The 24458-nt window shown below is 35.3% G+C and overlaps 1 protein-coding gene across 49 annotated transcripts in view; it reads right to left on the reverse strand.

Annotated features, from left to right (window-relative positions):
- RIMS2 (regulating synaptic membrane exocytosis 2) overlaps positions 1 to 24458 on the reverse strand; it is a 614692-nt gene that overhangs the window by 244130 nt on the left and 346104 nt on the right. For all 49 annotated transcript variants that reach the window (XM_020288967.2, XM_076005085.1, XM_076005081.1 and 46 more), the window contains one exon: positions 23176 to 23329. In XM_020288967.2, the coding sequence (XP_020144556.1) occupies positions 23176 to 23329 (154 nt within the window). The remainder of the gene's footprint in view (positions 1 to 23175; positions 23330 to 24458) is intronic.

Raw genomic sequence — 24458 nt, forward strand, 5'->3', positions numbered from 1 at the left:
ATAATATGGGGATTTCTCAAAGAAATAAAAATAGATTTACCATTTGATCCAGCAATTCCACTACTGGGTGTTTACCCAAAGGAAAAGAAATCATTATATCCAAAAGATATTTGCACTTCTATGTTCAGTGCAGCACTATTCACAATATCAAAGACAGAGAATCAACCTAATGATTGAATAAAGCAACCAATCAATGACTGAATAAAGAAAATGGGAGGCACACACACACACACACAGAGCATGGAATATTATCAGCCATAAAAAAGAATGGAATCATGTCTTTTGTATCAACATGAATGGAACTTGAGGCCATTATCTTCAGTGAAATAACTCTGAAACAGAAAGTCAAATGTTCCCACTTATAAAATGGAAACTAAATAAATGAGTACACATGGACATAAAGATTAGACTAATAGACACTGGAGACTCGAAAGGCTGGGAGAATGAGAGAGCAGGAAAGGGGAATGGGATGAAAAATTATCTAACAGATACTATGTACATTAATTGGATGAGGGTTATACAAAAAGCCCAAACTTCACCACTATGTCATATTTCTATGTAACAAATCTGCACATGCCCCCCAAAGTCAATAAAATAAAAAAATCTAAACCTGGAGAAAACCCAAATGTCCATTCTATAGTATACTGGACGAATATTTTGTTCTATTCCTTCAGTGAAAATCTATGAAACAGTGAAAAATGAATGAATTGAAGCTGTGCAGAAAAAAAATGAAAAAATCTTGGTAAAACAATGCTAAGCAAAAGAAAAAAAAGAATACAAAAATTCAAATTATTCAAAAGTTGAATAATTTCATGAGTATTATAACATTTAATCAGGATATATTTTCATAAATTAAGGATAAAATGAATAAACTAGATTGAGTGAACCAGCTAGATAGACTAACACTATAACTTTCATTATCAGGATTCAAATTATCTTATAATACTTTCTTTTAAAATATATTTCATATATTCATTTATATATCTTAAAAATCTATTCATACTCTTCTCTGAGTTTCCTTCCAATGCTTTCGTAGAAAACTTAATTAAATACTCACTTATGTTTTTCTAGCCCTTTAATAGTTTAAATTTTTACATTTAAATTTTGTTAGCCAGTGTATATTCTGGATATCAAAAAAAATTGTTAAATCTGAAATCAATTTTGGTGCATAAGGCAGTGATGTGTTGGTAAAGATGTAACGACTATCTCTCTGGAAAATATAAAGCCTTAGTTTGTAACATTTGCCAATTTCCATAGAGTAAATACTCCAATATGGTCACTATCGATCTACCACCACAATCTCATGAATGTGAAGAAAAGCTTTGCATATAATTGGCTGAATCTCCAGTATACTGCTGGGTAAAAATTACTGACTGTGCTGAAATTACACTGTTACAGAACATAATGATCCTAGTAGAAGTTACAGAAATAAATTGAAATATAAAAGACTCATGATGCTTCAAATGTCAAAAACTCTTATTATACAACAAAGTAAATAAAAACTATGAGGGTCACAATAATGAAAAATTTAATCATATCCAAAAAATAAAGAAAATTAAAGTAACAAAGAATAAACAAAGTTATAACAATCTTCGTAAATAAGAAAAGAAAGTAGAACATGAAAGTAAAATGAAGTTTTACTTCACATGAAAGAAATTAACATTGAAAAATTGTAATTTAAAAAGGAGATCACAAGATATGTAGCCAAAGATTATAGGAAAAAGTGTAATAGTGTAAAAGTGTGCTATAAGTTAATAAATAAAAATATCATGTTATTTTAAAAATAGATTTAATACCTATAATGTATAGAATTTTAAATTGTGATCTCAATGAACTGTTATATAATAAACTACTCCATTAAACAAAAGCATTTAACACAGTTGTATATTTTTGTAAATATCTATGTTAAAACAGTATTTTACATTCTGAGACAATGTTATTTCAAAAATATTTATTCTTAAGATTTCTGTTATTTTAAAATTCTTCATAGACACAATTGTATTATGTTAGGTGCCTTTTTATTAAAATATTTAGGATGATTTCTGTATTCATATTGATTTACCCACATATACAAAATATACACTAACATAACTTCAAACACCTACATTTCAGAATGGATATATTAATATATGTAGTAAATATATCTGTTGTGTCCTTCCTATTTTATGTCATTATGCTCTTCATGTTCTTTTACAGTAACTTTGAATCATCAAAGTTTATTCTTGGAAATAGTGATTTCACATGTAACAGAGTGTCTTCAGTAAAACTTAGTATATGCTCATATTAAATATTTACATATACATGTATATATAATATTTTCTTTTTTAAGAACACCAAGATAAAAGTATAATTTCATCTTTTTACATCTTGAATGACATTATGGTTTCGTTGTAGGTTTAAAAATCTAGTTTTATTATGCCTTTTTCTATTCCAAAGGTGTTATTTTAGAAAATTCTGCAAAGCACACTGTTGTTACACAGACACCAAAGTAGTTTTCTGCAAATAATCTATACTGCTATATCAGTTTTAAAGTCAGAGGAATTCTTGTGATTTTCCTGTTATTAATGTTTGTCTAATAAATATGTTCTTGGAAAATGGCAATGAAGGGAAATAATCAATTCTACCACCAAATAAGTACAAGACATAATTCAGCAGTACAGGTTTTTATTGCCAGAAGTTTAGAACAAGATATTTTAATGAGTTTGATTATTTGTCAAAAGATAATACTATTTCTAAAAACTGTTAAGAAAGTAATCACTAAATCAATACATAATAAAACAATAAATGACACTGAACTTTTCAAACTGTAGCTCTTTCCTCACAGATATTGTGAAATAGCTAATATGCCACATTTAAAAATGAGATAAGAGGATAAATAAGGGTGTTTTCTATCAGGGATATAGTTCCTTTGTCTTTTTTAAATTAAAATTTCTGTTCATTATTAAAAATTCACAATTTTAAAAACCGTTTTTAAATCAGAATAAGACGTTAGGTGCCAAGCTATTAAGCAAAATTATTTTTTTGCAGGGATTTTAAAAATAAACATTGAAAATATATTCCAGATACCTATGTGTGTGTTTATGTGTATAGCAGGTATTTAAAAATACATACATAAGCTGTATATATAACCCATATACTAGCTATGATGGTGAAAACTGTTGAAAGAGATTTTGATGAGGGGAGGTAGAGAATTATTTACATATTGTGATACTTACCAATTAGAGACCATTATGGTAATGGCCCACTGAGTATTTGTTATCTAAATCCAGGCAGATAGACAAAAAGAGCAAAGCCATTCCCCTCTCACTTAATTTTTTTCCATTGCATTTGCTGCTATCCCTGTATTTACTATTAATATTATTTAATGTTCTCCACTTCTAAAAGACATGAAGCTTCAACTATAAACAAGAGGCAGTTGTTTATACTGTATAATGAAGGTACCCACACCACTCCCTCAAGGCACATTTTTTTTTTTAGCTTGCAGCATATCCAGAAGAGATAATAAATCATGTTAGCATGTTATTGTGCTATTTCTTTCAGCTTCCTACCGTCAGATCCTATTTAAAAATTAGAACTCTCTTAATCCTTATCTTGATACTCAATATTCTGCAATAAATCTCAACATACTATTTAAATTTTATGTCTTTAGTCTCACAAATTTTCTATTTACTTTTCTCATCTCCATTTATTGCAAACCTACTTATTTCAGGCCTAGCTAAAAAGCTTATCACAGCTTGTACTATTCTTTCACACCTCTAAATTACTACACCACTCAACATAAACTTACAATTTTAATTTTTATACCTCTCTTTCTTACAATATGACAAAATCATACAAAGATTATGTTTGGTATGTTCACGTGCTGGGATATAAATTATGTTTTATTATCCCTGTATTTTTCCCTCTCACATTTTAAAAGGTAGCAACATTGTTGTGTTTCTTGGAATTAGGGAGATTTATGTTTCCGAATTGAAAGCAAAGTGACAATTTACTTTCTAAACTCTAGGTTTATCAATGAGATTAGTATGCTAGAGGGGAGAGAGGGAAGAATAAGATTATTCTAACAGGATGTAGAGGGAGCAGAAAAAGGAGGCAGGCATTGCTAAAGGTCAAGATTCCTCAAAATTAGTGAAGAGGCAATGATTAAAGAGTCCTGTGAATAACAAGACCTTTCTAGAGTCCACGATATTTTAAGACCCCAGGATAGTAGCTCCACAATGTAGCTAGGAAGGCTGGATGGTAAGTAACAGAGCAGCCAGCATTAGTAAAAAAATAACTGTGCCTAGACCTGGCAATCAAGTAACCATTGAACACTTGGAAATGCCAGTGAAGATAAATCCAGATTAGAAATTAGTGGGCCTTTCCTAAATGTTCTCCTTTTTTAGGCTTCCTAGAACCTCTACTGGGAGGTGGGAGTAGATAAGAAGGAGAAATAATGACTGATACTTGTCAGCCCAGAAACAAAGGCACCCCAGAGGCACATTAAATATGATTTTTGAAAAAAAATATAGTGTATTTCACGTATAGTTTGTGAATACAGTTTTACTGACCTAAGTATATTTTTAATTAATTATAATGTCAAATACCACAAACATAACAGGTAATTAAATATTTGTTGATGTAACTAAAATAATGTGTATTTGAAAAGAAAGCAAGAAAGGAGAAAAAAGAACACACTAAAAGCAATACTATGTAAGATATTAAGCCAAATGTATAAAAAATTACATTAAATGTAAATGTATAAATTACCAGATAAGTCTTGTCAGAGTGGATTTAAAAGACCAATTTTACAATGCTTTCAAAAGACCAACCTTAAATATAAGGATACAGAGAGGTGGAAAGTAAAAGGGCTGAGAAAGATATAGCATGCAAAAAACATTAACCAAAAAAACATAAAAGGGGAGCAAGATGGCGGACGAATAACACCGCCAGACAGAGGGTCTCTGCAGAAAAGACCGATTCTAGCAGAAACTAGAGGAAAGAAGCAAGAAGACGAGCATACAGCGGACAAGGGCCGGAAGGAGGGGTACCTGAGACCCCGGGAGACTCCACAGGAGGAGGCTGCGGAGGAGAACTGGAGGCTGAGACCACTGGAGCAGCCCGGAGACCAGCGGCAAGGGTAGGTGGATCTGCTGTTTCCCCTCCCCTGCATTCGGGACTGCTGGTGGGCTCCCCAGCGGGTGGAGAGACCTGCGGACACCAGCCCAGAGACTGCCGCCGCCTGCCAACGGTGAGCCTGTAGCAGACGTGGCACCAGGTTCCCAACTTCCTCCGGGCACCTCCATGTGCACAGACCCGAGCCGCGCGGCAGGCGCCATATTGCCTCCTCCCCCCCTCCGCCGACCCTACCCGCGGCTGCCCAGAGAGATAATACAGCCACCAGCCGGAGGCACCTCCAGGGAACGGGACTTTCCCGTTTGGGACCCCGCCCGCCCTCCCAGGTGCTGCTGGCACCGTGTTCCCAGGAAAACGGTGCTGACTCAGAGGCTGAGAGACATAGACCCAGCTTGGGCTCCCTGTGGGTGAATTAGGACCGGAAATCCTCTCCCTGGTGGGAATACAGTTTGAACTCTGGGACCCAGAGGTCAGACCTGCAGACCAGATCCCCTGCACGGAGGGCTAGCATTGCCCGGGGCACAGAAGGGTTATACGTGAACAGCCTACTGAGGTCTGTGTGCCTCCAGGGGCGGATCGGCGTCCTAGAGGGCAACCCTCCTCCCAGGAGGAGGCCCTGCGCCCAACCCAGGTGGCGTTCCTGTGCAGGGAACCTCACCGCCGGCATCACAGTCCGGGGAGGCCTGGTAGCCTGTGGTCTGGCCTGCTGGCAGAGGCCCAGGAGTAGCTGCGGAGTTGGGGAGGGTGGAAAGAAGCGAGGCCTGCTGCAGACTGCGGGTCTCAGACAGCCCCACCCCACACCCAGACTTTCTGGCTGAGCGGGACCATTCCAGCCCCGCCCTGACAGCAGAGAACAGAACTTTGACCCCTGCTAACGGCCTGAGGGCAGGCTTACCCAACCCAGCTCCGCCCAGAACGAGAGCTGATAAAAGGACTCAAAATCAACACCATAGCCTGTTCCTCCAAGCAAACGCCACCTACTGACAGGGACGGCATCTTGCACAGCCTTTCCACGGCACCCACTGACTCAATATACAGGGAGTGGTCCAATTTCACCCACAGGCACCACCTAACGCCTCAGAAACTAAACAAGGTGTGTGAATACCCAAACAATAACCTAAGGAAAGAAACAACAACTGATCGACATGGGAAGAAATCAGTGAAAGAACTCAGGAAATATGAAGAACCAAACGGAAAACACACCCCCAAAGAGGAGCACCAGCCCCCTAGAAACGGACACTGACCAAAATCAGGCAACCAATATGACAGAAGAGGAATTTCGTATGTGGAACATAAGAACACTCACCCAGCTGCAACAACAACTCAACAACCAGCACCAAGAAACCACAAAAAATCTCCAGGATATGAGAAAAGAAATAGACACATTGAAGAAAAGTGTAACCGAACTCCTGGAAATGAAGAATCAATTCAAGGAACTACAAAATACAGTGGAAAGTCTCAAGAACAGGGTAGATGAAGCAGAAGAAAGAATCTCAGAGCTTGAAGATAACACCCTCCAATTAAATAAATCAGTCACAGAAATAGAGCAGAGAAACAAGAGAAAAGAGCAAAGCCTACAAGAGCTGTGGGATTATGTGAAGAAACCTAATGTGAGGGTCATAGGCTTACCAGAAGGGGAAGAAGACAACACTCAAGGGTTGGACAAGCTGTTTGAAGATATAGTAGAGGAAAATTTCCCAGGCCTTGCTCAAAATCTTGATATACAAGTTCAAGAAGCTCAGAGGACCCCTGGGAGATTCAACGCAAACAGGAAGACGTCACGACATGCAGTCATCAGACTGACCAAAGTATCAACTAAAGAGGCCCTTCTAAGAGCTGTAAGACAAAAGAAGCAAGTAACATACAAGGGAAAGCCAATTCGAATAACATCAGACTTCTCTAATGAGACTTTACAAGCAAGGAGAGACTGGGGCCCCATTCTCACTCTTTTGAAACAAAACAATGCCCAGCCTAAAATATTATTCCCTGCAAAACTAAGCTACGTATATGAAGGAGAAATAAAAACATTCTCAGACAAGCAAAGGCTCAGAGAATTCACCAAGACAAGACCAGCCCTACAAGAAGTACTTAAAACAGCGTTACGCACGGAACATCATAATAATAACGCACGAATATAAAAATAACCAAAACCCAAAGATATTAAAGGCCAGATATTACAATGGCTCAAGACAGAAATCATAGCAACAACATCCAACCCAACAGAATGATCAGTAATCTACCTTACCTATCAGTTCTCTCAATAAATGTGAATGGCTTAAACTCTCCACTCAAGAGACATAGGCTGGCTGAATGGATAAGAAAATACAGGCCAAGTATATGCTGTCTTCAGGAAACACATCTAACCTGCAAGGATGCATATAGACTAAAAATAAAAGGGTGGAGATCAATATTCCAAGCAAATAGAAGCCAAAAGAAGGCTGGTGTGGCAGTTCTAATTTCAGACGATTTAGTTTTTAAACCAACAAAAGTAGTAAAAGACAAAGAGGGTCATTAGATAATGGTGAAGGGCACACTTCTTCAACAAGAAGAGATAACAATTTTAAATATATATGCACCCAACTTAGGTGCACCCAGATTCATAAAGCAAACCTTACTGGAGCTAAGCAAATGGATTAATAGCAACTCCATAATCGCCGGAGATTTCAACACCCCACTGACGGCACGAGACAGATCCTCCAAACAGAAAATTAATAAAGAAATAATGGACTTAAACAAAACTCTAGAACAATTGGGTCTGACAGACATCTACAGAACATTCTACCCAAAATCCACTGAATAAACGTTCTTCTCATCAGCTCACGGGACATTCTCTAAGATTGACCATATCCTAGGACACAAAGAAAATCTCAAGAAATTTAAAAAAATAGAAATCATACCATGTACCTTCTCAGATCACAGTGGAATAAAACTAGAAATCAACCCTAACAGAAACTAACATTTCTACACAAAAACGTGGAAATTAAACAACCTCCTACTAAATGATTACTTCGTAAATGAAGAAATCAAGACAGAAATAAAAAACTTCTATGAAGAAAACGACAATGGAGAGACAAGTTATCAACTCCTCTGGGACACAGCTAAAGCAGTTCTGAGAGGAAAGTTTATCTCCATAAATGCCTATAACCAAAAGACAAGAAGATCACAAATAGACAATTTAATGAAACGACTCAAAGAGCTGGAAAAAGAACAACAGACCAACCCCAAACCCAGCAGAAGAAGTGAAATCAACAAGATCAAATCAGAACTAAACGAAATTGAAAACAGGAAAGCCATTCAGGAGATTAATAAAACAAAAAGTTGGTTCTTTGAAAAAATAAACAAAATTGACACACCATTGGCTAAGCTAACGAAAAGCAGAAAAGAGAAATCTCTAATAAGCTCCATCAGGAATAAAAAAGGAGATATCACAACTGATCCCAAAGAGATACAAGATACAATTTATGAATACTACAAAAATCTTTATGCACACAAACTGGAAAATGTGGAGGAAATGGACAAATTTCTAGAAACACACAGCCTCCCTAGGCTCAACCAGGAAGAAATAGATTCCCTGAACAGACCAATCTCAACAGCTGAAATACAAACAGCAATTAAAAATCTCCCTAAAAAGAAAAGTCCCGGTCCAGATGGCTTCACACCCGAATTTTACCATACTTACAAAGAAGAACTAGTACCTATCTTGCAGAAACTATTCCACAACATCGAGAAGAACGGAAACCTCCCCGACACCTTTTATGAAGCGAATATTACTCTGATACCAAAACCAGGAAAGGATGCAACAAAAAAAGAAAACTACAGACCAATATCCCTAATGAATATAGATGCAAACATTTTCAACAAAATCTTAGCTAACCAAATCCAGACACTTATCAAAAAAATAATCCACCACGACCAAGTGGGCTTCATCCCAGGGATGCAGGGATGGTTCAACATACGTAAATCTATAAATGCAATTCACCACATAAACAGAAGCAAAAACAAAGACCACATGATTCTTTCAATAGATGCAGAAAAAGCTTTTGACAAAATTCAACACCCTTTCATGATACGAACACTTAAGAAAATAGGCATAGAAAGGACATACCTAAAAATGATACAAGCCATATATGACAGACCCATAGCCAACATCATACTGAATGGGGAAAGATTGAAATCATTCCCACTTAGAACTGGAACCAGACAAGGCTGCCCACTATCTACACTTCTGTTCAACATAGTGCTGGAAGTCTTGGCTACAGCAATCAGACAGGAAAATGGAATCAAAGGTATCCAAATAGGGGCAGAAGAGATCAAACATTCACTGTTTGCTGATGATATGATATTGTATCTAGAAAACCCCAAGGATTCAACCAAGAAACTCCTGGAACTGATCAATGAATTTAGTAAAGTCTCAGGATACAAAATCAATACACAGAAATCAGAGGCATTCATATACGCCAACAACAATCTAAATGAGAACCAAATCAAAGACTCAATTCCCTTCACAATAGCAACAAAGAAATTAAAGTACCTAGGAATATATTTAACCAAAGAGGTAAAAGACCTCTACAGGGAGAACTATGAAACACTGAGGAAGGAAATAGCAGAGGATGTAAACAGATGGAAATCCATACCATGCTCGTGGATCGGCAGACTCAATATCATCAAAATGTCTATACTACCCAAACTGATCTACAGATTCAATGCAATACCTATTAAAATCCCATCAGCATTCTTCACAGATATAGAAAAAATAATTTTACGCTTCGTATGGAACCAAAGAAGACCCCGAATATCAAGAGCAATTCTAGGCAACAAAAACAAAATGGGAGGCATTAATATGCCAGATATCAAACTATACTACAAAGCTGTAGTAATTAAAACAATATGGTATTGGCACAAAAACAGGAATATTGACCAGTGGAACAGATGTGAGAATCCTGATATAAAACCATCCTCATATAGCCATCTCATCTTTGACAAAGCAGACAAAAACATACGCTGGGGAAAAGAATCTCTCTTCAATAAATGGTGCTGGGAAAACTGGATAGCCACCTGTAGAAGGCTAAAACAGGACCCACACCTTTCACCTCTCACAAAAACCAACTCACGCTGGATAACAGACTTAAACCTAAGATATGAAACTATTAGAACTCTAGAGGAAAAAGTTGGAAACACTCTCCTAGACATCGGCCTGGGCAAAGAGTTTATGAAGAAGTCCCCAAAGGCAATCACAGCAGCAACAAAAATAAATAAATGGGACATGATCAAGCTACAAAGCTTCTGCACAGCCAAAGAAATAGTCATGAAGGTAAACAGACAACCTACAGAATGGGAGAAAATTTTTGCATCCTATGCATCCGATAAGGGACTGATAACTAGAATATACTTAGAACTCAGGAAAATTAGGAAGAAAAAATCAAATAACCCCATTAAAAAGTGGGCAAAAGACTTGAAGAGAAATTTTTCTAAAGAAGACAGAAGAATGGCCAACAAACATATGAAGAAATGCTCAACATCTCTAATCATCAGGGAAATGCAAATCAAAACCACAATGAGATATCACTTAACCCCAGTGAGAATGGCCTTTATCAAAAAATCTCCAAACAATAAATGCTGGCGTGGTTGCGGAGAGAGAGGAACACTCCTACACTGCTGGTGGGACTGCAAACTAGTTCAACCTCTGTGGAAAGCAATATGGAGATACCTTAAAGCGATACAACTGAATCTACCATTTGATCCAGCAATCCCATTGCTGGGCATCTACCCAAATGATCCAGTGACACTCTACAAAAAAGACACCTGCACTCGAATGTTTATAGCAGCACAATTCATAATTGCAAGGCTGTGGAAACAGCCCAAGTGCCCATCAATCCAAGAATGGATTAATAAAATGTGGTATATGTATACCATGGAGTACTATTCAGCTGTAAGAAACAATGGTGATATAGCACATCTTATATTTTCCTGGTTAGAGCTGGAACCCATACTACTAAGTGAAGTATCCCAAGAATGGAAAAACAAGCACCAGATATATTCTCCAGCAAACTGGTATTAACTGAGTAGCACCTAAGTGGACACATAGGTACTACAGTAATAGGGTATTGGGCAGGTGGGAGGGGGGAGGGGGGAGGGGGGTGGGTATATACATACATAATGAGTGAGATGTGCACCATCTGGGGGATGGTCATGATGGAGACTCAGACTTTTGGGGGGAGGGGGGAAATGGGCATTTATTGAAACCTTAAAATCTGTACCCCCATAACATGCCACAAAAAAAAAAAAAACATAAAAGCACCTACAGCAAAAGTAACATCAAACCATGTAGATCTTAAGACAAAAATCATTCCTAGATATAAAGAAGGACATTATATAATAATACAATTATCAGTCTACTAGGAAAAATAAAACAATTCTAGATCCACATATACCTAATAACAAAACTTTAAAATATATAAAGCAAACGGTGACAAAACTAAAGGAGACAACAAAAGTCCACAATCATAGAGGAAGATTTTAACACCAATAACTGATGGTATGATATAACAAAAAGCAAAAATAGAATATTTCAACAACGAAATAAACTTGACCTTTCCCACATATGTAGAATAGGTAAGCAACTATGACAAAATAAACATTCTTTTCAAGAACATTCGCCAAATGATTACATGCAGTACCATAAAGCAAAGAACATTTAATTAATTTTAAGATTCTAAATTATTCAAAGTATATTCTCTCACAAGAGGGGAATTATACTAGACATCAATATTAAAAAAATCAAACCTAGAAAATCTCTAGAGTTTGGATATTTAACCATGCAATGCTAAATAGTCCACAGGTTAATGAAAGCACTGCCTTAAAAATTATCTTAGTGCCTTTCTCTAGAAATGAGGGGAAAAATGAACATATTAATACTAAAAACAGTATAGAAGAGAAATAACGAAAATAAACAGAAAACTTAATGGAAAAAGAAAACAAACATACAACCAGGAAGTAAATAAAAACAAATAATTGGTAATTTGAAAAGACTAATGAAATTGATAGATCATTAGCCAGTCAGAATAAGAAAGAAGAGAAAAAAATTACTAATATCGGGAGAAAAGGACATCACTAGACATCCAATAGATATTAAATAAATAACAAGAGGTTATTATGAACAATTTTTTGCAAATAAAATGAAAATATTAGGAGAAATGTTCAAATTCCAAGAAAAATCCAACTTCACAAAGCCGACACAGAAGACATAAAATTCTGAATAGTCCTAAATCTAGTGGAAAAATTGAAATTATAATATAAAACTACACACACAAAACAAAACTGCCAACTCTAATGACTTCAATAGAGAATATTTCTAAATATTTAAAGAATAAACAATACCAATAATGTACAAATTCTTCCAAACAATAGAAAAATGAGGGAATACTTGCAAATATTTTTTCAAGGCCAGTATAACATTGATACCAAAATCTGATAAAGATAGTACAAGAAAGGAAAAGAAAAGACATCGAATAGGAAAAGAAGGAACATTTTCCTATTTTAATTTAAGCCAGTATAACATTGATGACAAAAGCTAACAAGAATGTTACAAAATAAAAAGTTACAAAATAAAAAGGAAAATAAAAGACAACCTTTCTGTCTCTCAAGTGTGAACATAGATTCAAAAATTCTACAGATAATATAATAACATTTCAAATACAGAGATAGAGAAAATGATAATGCATCATGAGCTAGCCGAGTTTATTCCAGGAATGTAAGATTATTCTAACATTTGAAAATCAATGCGATTTACCACATTAATAGAGTAAAAGAGAAATGTCATATGATTATATCCATACATAGAAAAAAACTGATTAAAAAGTTCAACATCCATTCACAACAAAAGTTCAACATCCATTCACAACTAAGGCTAAAATAGACCTTGAATCTCTTAGAGTAGCAGAAAAATCTTACAAGTATCAAATATAATGGAAAAATATTTAAAGCTTTTCCCAAGGAATGGGGAACAAAACATGGATGTCAATGTCTAGTCAACAATATCACTTTTACATACCATGTTATTATAGGACCTAACCAAAGAAGTAAGAAAAAGAAAGAAGCAAGCAATCTATTTGAAAGGAAGAAAAGAAATCGTCATTGTTCACAGATGAGATAGTATTATATGTTAAAATACAAAATAATGTATGGAAAAGTTATTAGGATTTATTTAATAATAATAAATAATAAATTTTATTTCTGTATATGAGCATCAATATAATCAAATTATTAGGTATAGATATAATAAAGAATAAAATCTCTCCATTTAACTTATTACAATATCGGTAATTTAGACATATACCAGATTATGGGTGGAATTCTCCCCACTCCCTGAAGAGATTTCAGTTCTCCTGAACTTGATCAAAGTAATTTGAATCAAAATCCTAAAAAGACATTTAGGATTGGAATATGATAATTTGATACTCAATTTATTTGTAAGTAGAAAATGTTAAGAAAAATAACAGGCCAGATGCTGTGGCTTATGCCTGTAATCCTAGCACTGTGGGAGGCCAAAGCAGGAGGATCGCTTGAGACCCAGGAGTTTGAGACCAGCCTGAGCAAGAGCAAGAGCATCATCTCTACTAAAAATAGAAAAATTAGCTGGCCATGGTGGTGCATGCCTGTTGTGCCAGCTACTGGGGAGGCTGAGGCAGTTGAGCCCAGGAGTTTGAGGCTGCAGTGAGCCTTAATGACACCACTGCACTCTACCCAAGGTGACAGAAAGAGACTATATAAAAAAATTAAAAAATAATAACCATCTTAAAGAAGAATCAAGCTGGGTAAATGACACTAACAGATATCACAATTTATTGCACAGCTACAGTAATCTAGATAATTTGGTATTGGCACAGAAAAGAAAAATAGAATACAATGGAGTTCATTGAATGGAATAGAGTTCAGAAACTTAACCACAGGTTCAATAATTGTACTAGATCAAGTGAACATCCACAGCGTTAAGAATGAATTTTGATCTCTACTTCATACCATATACAAAAATCAATCCCAGATAAATAGATTTAATTAGAAGAGTAAAACAATATTCCAGAAGAAAACATAGGAGCATATCACTATGACCTTTAAAAAAGCAAAGATCTTTAAACAGATTACACAAAGACACCACTAACCCTAAAGAAAAAAAATTATAAACAAAAATACATCAACTTAAAAAATTTATGTTGATCAAAAGATCCTAATAAAGAGTGAAAAGGCAAGCCAAAGAGTAGAATAAACTTACAATAAAGATACTCAAGGCAGTCAAATCTGTAATCTTTAACAAAGCACTCATAAATCAACAAAAAAGACAGAAAAACTGAAAGTAAAGTGGGCAATAAATCTGACTAGGCACTTCATAAAAGAGTATATATAAATGGTCAATTAACATAAAAAAGTTATTGGAGAAATGCAAATTAAAGCCACAATGAGATAACATTGCACACACACCTGAATAATGATAATGAAAAGCACTAAAAAGACCATCTCTAAGCAATAATGTAGAGTAATGTCATTCAATGCTGTAGAAAGTATAAATTGGTAAAAATGGGGAAATTATTTAAGAATATCTACTGTAATTGAATATATGCATAGGCTATGATCCATCGATTCCACTACTAGGTGTATGCTCAGCAAAAAATAAAACATATGATGATCGAAAGGCATATATATACAAGAACATCCATAGCAGCAATCTTAAAAATAGCAAAAATCTGCAAACTGGCAATCAACTGTAGAATGCACAAACTGTTGCATATTAATAGAAAGGAATACTATATAGCAATGGGAATAAATTAACTGCAATTATACACAACAATATTAATGAATCTCACAAACATATTGGAAAGAAAAAAATATGCCAGATGTGGAAGAGTAATATATTGTGGAATTACATTTCCATAAAATTCACATATGTGAGTTTTCCATTTATAAGAAGTTCAAAAATAAGCAAAACTGTTCTATGGGATTTGAAGTCAGGATAGTTGTCATACTGGCAGAGGGAATGATTACTGGAAGTTTGCAAGATGGAAGCTGATGGGATGCTGATGATGGTCTAATTCTTGAGTTGGGTACTAGTTACATGATGTGGTTTCTTTGTGAAAATATTAATATATTTATGATTTATAAACATTTATACAATTAATGATTTATACAAATTTCTATGTACATGCTATACTTCAGTAAAAAGTTAACTTTAAAATGTCAAGTTTTGCTTCTGAGGATAGTTGAGTAGCTTATATCCACTAATTCTCTTCCCAGTAATAATTATAAACTCTGCACAAAATATTTTAATGAAAAACATTGTCTAAAGACACCAGAGAACAAACAAATGCATGTGGAAATCAGCAATATATCCCTTGAAATAAGAAAGGTACATATTTAACCAGCTTTTGTCCTGAGGGTATTCCCTATTTGGTTCACCTTAGAGGAGTTAGAGCTCAAACATAAAGCCTCAGTTTTACAAGGCTGAAGAGACAGAGATCAGAATTCAGAGTTGTCAGAACACCTATTGAATTGGAATTGAAGGGGAATATAGAAAAATTGAAGGGAAATAAAGAAAAAAAGGGAGCCAGAGAAGGATCCAAAATTCTGGAGACCCAAAATTTGCATATAAAGGACCCTCACGCCCTGGCCTGATTTATGAATCACAAAGAGAACAACAAGAAGAAACACAGCAGAAAAAGATAGCTGAAAAGGTAAAAGAGTGGCAAAGAACTTTCAGGAACATTCTGGTTCAGAGGAGACAGAGTTTGGAACTTAAGTCTCATTATATTATAGGTGTTTAGACAACATCTTGGACTTTTCTCCAGAAAGGTCACACCTTAGAACCACAAACTAAACTGAGGACTATGCCTTAGAATTATGAAAAAAAAAACAAAATAGCACTGCCCTAACATATTTTCTATAAGATTTAGGTAAGCCTTAAGTAATTTTTATGTGTGCTAAAATAAAATAGTACATTATTCAAAATCCAGAGTCTCTAAAATGTATTCAACATAATGTCTATTACACAATAAAAGTTAGTAGATATATAAAAAATACAATGTGATCCATAATCAAGGGGAAAAACAAAAATATAAGTAAACCCACAGAAGACTAAGATCTTGGAATTATTAGACAAGGACTTTAAAAGTGGTATAAATACATTAAATAATTTACAGGACTACATATATGTCTATACACATACATGCATACATATATCTTTATATAAATATCTATATCGATCTACCTACCTATCTACCTCTACAGAAATGTGTGCAAGCACACACACATACACACATATAATAAAAAAAGAAATTTCAGGAAGGATATAGAAACCTGTAAGGAAACAAGATGCAAATCTTAAAATGAAAAATATATTATCTTTAATAAGACAATTTGTACAATGATTTTCATGGAAGATTGGACACTGTAGAAGAAAATATCATTTAACCTGAAAAGAGGTGAATAAAAATAATCAAAACTGAGGAAAAAAAGAGATTAAAAAACAGAGACTCAATAACATGTGGAACAATGTCAATAGGTTGTTTTACATTTAACTGCAGTCCGAGAAAGAGAGAAATAAGAGTATAGAGTCAAAATTGGAAGAATGGTCCCAAATTATCTGAAGTAGCTGAAATCCTGGAAAACTCTAATTATGAAATCATGTCTCTTTTTTCTACTACCTCTCAACAACATCATTTTGGATTTGTAACAATGATTTGTTTCCATTAACTTTTCTTTGCGATCTTGTCATGAGACGGAATGAAAATATAATAGATATGATGCTCTCTATTTTAAAAAGTGAAAGGTTAGATGTGTTTCCTGAAGACAGCATATACTTGGCCTGTATTTTCTTATCCATTCAGCCAGCCTATGTCTCTTGAGTGGAGAGTTTAAGCCATTCACATTTATTGAGAGAACTGATAGGTAAGGTAGATTACTGATCATTCTGTTGGGTTGGATGTTGTTGCTATGATTTCTGTCTTGAGCCATTGTAATATCTGGCCTTTAATATCTTTGGGTTTTGGTTGTTTTTATATTCGTGGGTTATTATTATGATGTTCCGTGTGTAACGCTGTTTTAAGTACTTCTTGTAGGGCTGGTCTTGTCTTGGTGAATTCTCTGAGCCTTTGCTTGTCTGAGAATGTTTTTATTTCTCCTTCATATACGTAGCTTAGTTTTGCAGGGAATAATATTCTAGGCTGGGCATTGTTTTGTTTCAAAAGAGTGAGAATGGGGCCCCAGTCTCTCCTTGCTTGTAAAGTCTCATTAGAGAAGTCTGATGTTATTCGAATTGGCTTTCCCTTGTATGTTACTTGCTTCTTTTGTCTTACAGCTCTTAGAAGGGCCTCTTTAGTTGATACTTTGGTCAGTCTGATGACTGCATGCCGTGACATCTTCCTGTTTGCGTTGAATCTCCCAGGGGTCCTCTGAGATTCTTGAACTTGTATATCAAGATTTTGAGCAAGGTCTGGGAAATTTTCCTCTATTATATCTTCAAACAGCTTGTCCAACCCTTGAGTGTTGTCTTCTTCCCCTTCTGGTAAGCCTATGACCCTCACATTAGGTTTCTTCACATAATCCCACAGCTCTTGTAGGCTTTGCTCTTTTCTCTTGTTTCTCTGCTCTATTTCTGTGACTGATTTATTTAATTGGAGGGTGTTGTTTTCAAGCTCTGAGATTCTTTCTTCTGTTTGATCTACCCTGTTCTTGAGACTTTCCACTGTATTTTGTAGTTCCTTGAATTGATTCTTCATTTCCAGGAGTTCGGTTACACTTTTCTTCATTGTGTCTATTTCTTTTCCCATATCGTGGAGGATTTTTGTGGTTTCTTTGTGTTGGTTATTGAGTTGTTGTTTCAGCTCAGTGAGTGTTCTTATGATCCACATACGAAATTCCCCTTCTGTCATATTGGTTTCCTGATTTTGGTTGGTGTCCGTTTCTAGGGGGTTGGTGCTCCTCTTTGGGGGTGTGTTTTCCGTTTGGTTCTTCATATTTCCTGAGTTCTTTCGCTGATTTCTTCCCATGTCGATAAGTTGTTGTTTCTTTCCTTAAGTTATTGTTTGGGTATTCACACACCTTGTTTAGTTTCTGAGGCGTTAGGTGGTGTCTGTGGATGAAATTGGACCACTCCCTGTATATTGAGTCAGTGGGTGCCGTGGAAAGGCTGTGCAGGATGCCATCCCTGTCAGTAGGTGGCGTTTGCTTGGAGGAACAGGCTATGCTGTTGATTTTGTGTAAGCCTGCCCTCAGGCCGTTAGCAGGGGTCAATGTTCTGTTCTCTGTTTCCAGGGAAAGCTGTCAGGGCAGGGCTGGAATGGTCCCACTCAGCTAGAAAGTCTGAGTGTGGGGGCGGGGCTGTCTGAGACCCGTAGTCTGGAGCGGGCCTCGCTTCTTTCCACCCTCCCCAAGTCCGCAGCTACTTAATCTTTATGCACACAAACTAGAAAATGTGGAGGAAATGGACAAATTTCTAGAAACACACAGCCTCCCTAGGCTCAACCAGGAAGAAATAGATTCCCTGAACAGACCAATCTCAACAGCTGAAATAGAAACAGCAATTAAAAATCTCCCTAAAAAGAAAAGTCCCGGTCCAGATGGCTTCACACCTGAATTTTACCACACTTACAAAGAAGAACTAGTACCTATCTTGCAGAAACTATTCCACAACATCGAGAAGAACGGAAACCTCCCCGACACCTTTTATGAAGCGAATATTACTCTGATACCAAAACCAGGAAAGGATGCAACAAAAAAAGAAAACTACAGACCAATATCCCTAATGAATATAGATGCAAAAATTTTCAACAAAATCTTAGCTAACCGAATCCAGACACTTATCAAAAAAATAATCCACCACGACCAAGTGGGCTTCATCCTAGGGATGCAGGGATGGTTCAACATACGTAAATCTATAAATGCAATTCACCACATAAACAGAAGCAAAAACAAAGACCACATGATTCTTTCAATAGATGCAGAAAAAGCGTTTGACAAAATTCAATACCCTTTCATGATACGAACACTTAAGAAAATAGGCATAGAAGGGACATCCCTAAAACTGATACAAGCCATATATGACAGATCCATAGCCAACATCATACTGAATGGGGAAAAATTGAAATCATTCCCACTTAGAACTGGAACCAGACAAGGCTGCCCACTATCTACACTTCTGTTCAACATAGTGCTGGAAGTCTTGGCTACAGCAATCAGACAGGAAAATGGAATCAAAGGTATCCAAATAGGGGCAGAAGAGATCAAACTTTCACTGTTTGCTGATGATATGATATTGTATCTAGAAAACCCCAAAGATTCAACCAAGAAACTCCTGGAACTGATCAATGAATTTAGTAAAGTCTCAGGATATAAAATCAATACACAGAAATCAGAGGCATTCATATACACCAACAACAATCTAATTGAGAACCAAATCAAAGACTCAATTCCCTTCACAATAGCAACAAAAAAAATTAAAGTACCTAGGAATGTACTTAACCAAGGATGTAAAAGACCTCTACAGGGAGAACTATGAAACACTGAGGAAGGAAATAGCAGAGGATGTAAACAGATGGAAATCCATACCATGCTCGTGGATCGGCAGACTCAATATCATCAAAATGTCTATACTACCCAAACTGATCTACAGATTCAATGCAATACCTATTAAAATCCCATCAGCATGGAGATGCCTTAAAGCGATACAAGTGAATCTACCATTTGATCCAGCAATCCCATTGCTGGGCATCTACCCAAATGATCCAATGACACTCTACAAAAAAGACACCTGCACTCGAATGTTTATAGCAGCACAATTCATAATTGCAATGCTGTGGAAACAGCCCAAGTGTCCATGAATCCAAGAATGGATTAATAAAATGTGGTATATGTATACCATGGAGTACTATTCAGCTCTAAGAAACAATGGTGATATAGCACATCTTATATCTTCCTGGTTAGAGCTGGAACCCATACTACTAAGTGAAGTATCCCAAGAATGGAGAAACAAGCACCAGATATATTCTCCAGCAAACTGGTATTAACTGAGTAGCACCTAAGTGGACACATAGGTACTACAGTAATAGGGTATTGGGCAGGTGGGAGGGGGGAGGGGGGCGGGTATATACATACATAATGAGTGAGAAGTGCACCATCTGGGGGATGGTCATGATGGAGACTCAGACTTTTGGGGGGAGGGGGGGAAATGGGCATTTATTAAAACCTTAAAATCTGGACCCCCATAATATGCCGAAATAAAAAAAAAAAGAAAAAGTGAAAGGGATGATAATATTGTTTTACCAAGTAAAGAATTAACATTTCAGAAGTGAAAGAGATAAATCTGGTTGATATGAGAAAAAGAAAAGAATTAAAAATCAAATTAAAACTCTGATTGGATCTTCATAGCTCAAATTGTGATAAGAATAGTTAGTAAGTTTTCAATAAACAAATATCTATTAATATAACTTATGTTAATCTCCCTCATGTTATCAGGGAGATTTTTTCTTCAGACTCTACAATTTTGACTGAAAAACAGTACAGAATACATAACAATAAAAACCTCAATATCAAAATACTTCCAAACAATCTCCTTATGTTCCAAAATGGTAACAAATGAAGTTTCTCATTAATGAGTAAAAAAATCTAGTGAAAATTTTAGATATTTTGCCATCTCAAAAAGCAAGCTCACTTCTCCCTTGATGCACTTTTTGAGACATTATCAGTAAATACCCATGTTCATTCAATAAGCTCATAGCCTTAATTGTGATTTTCATAGTATCAGAGGTTGAAGTACCAAAACATCCTATTATGTAGATGTAGGGAACAAATGAGGATTATTATACTCTTTTAATGATAACTGTTAGAGCATTTGCTCCATCAAATATGTTAATCATCATGAGTTTTGACAATACAAAACATAAATAACTACAATACATACCCTCTCCATGGAGAAAACCCTTAAGGGGGTTTCTGTCATCAATAAAGTTTTAAAATTATTAGTATATTTACTTATTCATATCTTGACTTGTACCTGCCATTTATGAGAAATATATCCTTGGCTAATGGTAATGCTTTTAACTTTCTGTCTATTCATAAATATGATTTCCTAGTTTTTGTTTCTTTCTTTTATATGTATGAGCAGCTTTTTACTTATCTTCATGCCTACACATTATTAATAAAACATTTATTAGAGGTTAATTGGCAGTGAGAAAACTGACATAGTACAGCACAGAGCCATTATATTACTCATGAGTATATTAATACTATTAATGACTAAGTAACAGCAGAGTCATTTTGAAGATGGGAAATATTAAAAGTTTTAAGGCTGATTACATTAAATTATTTGCATGAAAATTCATGACACAAACAGCTAACTAGATAGTACTCTAATCTCATTGCTCCAAATATTCACTATTTCTAATTAGCAAGGGGAAAAAATGAAAACTGTTGGTAGATTTAAGAGTTTCTGGTGTTGAGAATCCCCAAACCTACTAGTTATTGCAATAAAAACTGAAGTGGAGAAAATGCCAACTCTATAAGGGCAATGCTGGCTAGCATTAATAGTCTATAAACATAAACTAATAAGAATTGGTACATAATGAATTATAATAGCTTACTACATATATTATTAAGCATCACATAGTAACCCACCATTCTACACTGTAATTTGGAGAGAATGTTCTGAATAGATTATAGTGGTCAGAAAGAATAAGATTAGTTCACATAAAATTCATTGTAATGTTGTAATTATTACAACAAAGGATGTTGTAAGGGCTTTTATAAATAGAGATGTGTTGGTGTTTTCTGTGTGAGAAGACTGAAAAAAGTAAATGCTGTAGAATTAGCATTCAATTAATACCATCTAGTGTACAAAATGGTATTTAGGGGAAATAAAATTCCAGTCATTAGAGAGATTATTTTTAAAAGTAGTGAAGATAATTCTGTAGACTTATCTATAACTAACTAAACATCCCATAGGGCCAATTGTTTGCTCTAATTCTCTACTCATCAAACAGCCTTCCGACATATAATTTGGCCCCCATTCAGCAGGAATGGTATGATCCACATAGACAATAGCTATTTGTTGTGCTGCCAGGTATACTTCTCATGATTAGTAAGTGACACAGCATTTGTGCTTATAAATTTAACTTCTAAAATTTGGTTAATGTCCATCAGTCCTATAGTACTTGACAAAAATGTTTAATCTAGAACATCCTAACTCCATAAAGAACTACCCCATGAATACTATCTGAAACAGCAAGATCCATCTTACCTTCCAATAATAGATTCATCAGGAAAAATAAAAGGACCTGAGTAGTAAGGGCAAAGAGCCAACAATTTCACTTATTAATCTGGAAAATATTTCTGAGTTTACTTTAAGCTCCTCTGGATTGATCTATTTTATGGTTCAAACTATATATTAATATAATCCAGGGTAAAATGCAAATGTTGATAATAGCAAGAACAACAAAAACAAAATCAATTTATATTCTTGAGATTAATTAATTCTTATAACCACTTAGTATATAGGTATTAAAATTTCCATCTTATAGATTAGGGAAAAAATGAGGTACAGAGAGATGATCTGCCTCAAGTCAGACAGCTCTCTAAAGTGAAAGAATCACAATTTAAATGCAAGTTAGTCTGAGATTACAGTTTATGGTTTCAATCACTATGCTATCCTTGCTACACACATATTCATAAAATACTTAGATGATGAAGGTAGAAATCATAATTTTGTGTGTCTATAGCTATATGACAAAACTCTACTGTATTAGCTGTCACATTCCCATATTTAGGATTCTAAGCACTAAGATTCAAACATAACTGTGATTATTTGGGGCCATATCATCCAAAATACAACCATAAAACACTTTAACACTGTGATGAGTGCTAGGGGAAAAACATTATTTAGTGTATCAAACATTTCAAAAGCTTCCATAATAGCTATGCAAAGACTAACAGATGCCTGTTGATAACACAAATTTTGTGTTAGATATATCACTGAAAATTAGAAATTCAATAAAAACATGATAAATTTTAATGAAAACTTACTTTGCAACCTCCGTGTTGGGCTCTCTCCATGGAGTTGTCTTCGTGGCATATATGGAGAAGGGTGGGGAAGTGGCAATGAGGAGACATCATGGGTCTGAAGTTTGTACCAGTGTGGTTCATCATCTAATAATGCTGTTTCTAATTCAATTAAAATCTACAAACCAAGATACAAAGGACTGTTATAATATAACAATAATAAAGAAAGTCTAGTAAGTGGTCTTATATTAATAACTTTTGTAGTAATAATTATGACAGCAATGCTATTAGATCAAAGCAAGCTTATTTAGATGTTGCAAAATGGTCAATATGTTTTGACAATAAAAAAAGATAAATTTTACAACTTCCTAGTGAGTTAATACTTTCACATATTTAAGATATTTATTTTGTTGGCCCTTGATCATCCAACTAATAAAAGCTGTCAAATTTACCACTATAGAAATAATACTTTTTATTAAAAAATGATTATGATAATACCTAATATCATTTTATCACTTATAAAGCACCTTTACTTACAGTCACTAATTTAACCTTTACATGCAACAACTTGAATGGAACTAGAGACCATTATCCTAAGTGAAGTATCTAAAGAATGGAAAAACAAACACCACATGTACTCACTATTAAATTGAAACTAACCAATGAGCACACATGTGCATAGAGGGAAATAAAACTCAGTGGAAATCAAGTAGGGGGAGGCGAGAGGGGGAAAGGGGCAAAAACCTACCTAATGGATACAACGAACACTATTTGGGTGGTGGGCACACATAGCTGTGACTCAAGCATTACAAAAATGATCCATGTAACCAAAAACATGTGTACCCCTTAATATTTTGAAATAAAAAATTTTTTAAAAAGAACTTTTAAATAGGGAGAGAAAAACAAATTTGAAGTGCTTACTGTGTATTTTTAACCATGTCATGTTATTTTTCATAATATCGGAAGAAAACTACTAATTTTGTCTTATTATTTAATGTTTGTAAATAAGGATACCAAGGCTAAAAAGGTTAAAAGAACTTGTCTAAGGTCACACAGGCTTGCAAGCGAGAGAACTGTAATATGAATCAGTCTATCTTATTTAAAATTCCGTGTTCACTATACCATGCTGCCAAGGATTTAAAACACAAAAGGGGGCATGATGGCTCGTGCCTGTAATCCCAGTACTTTGGGAGGCCAAGGCAGGAATATCTCTTGAGCCAAGGGAGTTCAAGGCTGCAGTGAGCTATGGTTGCACCACTGCACTCCAGCTTGGGCACCAGAGTGAGACCCTGTCTCAAAGATAGAAG

The sequence above is a fragment of the Microcebus murinus genome, chromosome 7, assembly GCF_040939455.1.
Source record: "Microcebus murinus isolate Inina chromosome 7, M.murinus_Inina_mat1.0, whole genome shotgun sequence".
Taxonomy (NCBI): Eukaryota; Metazoa; Chordata; class Mammalia; order Primates; family Cheirogaleidae; genus Microcebus; species Microcebus murinus.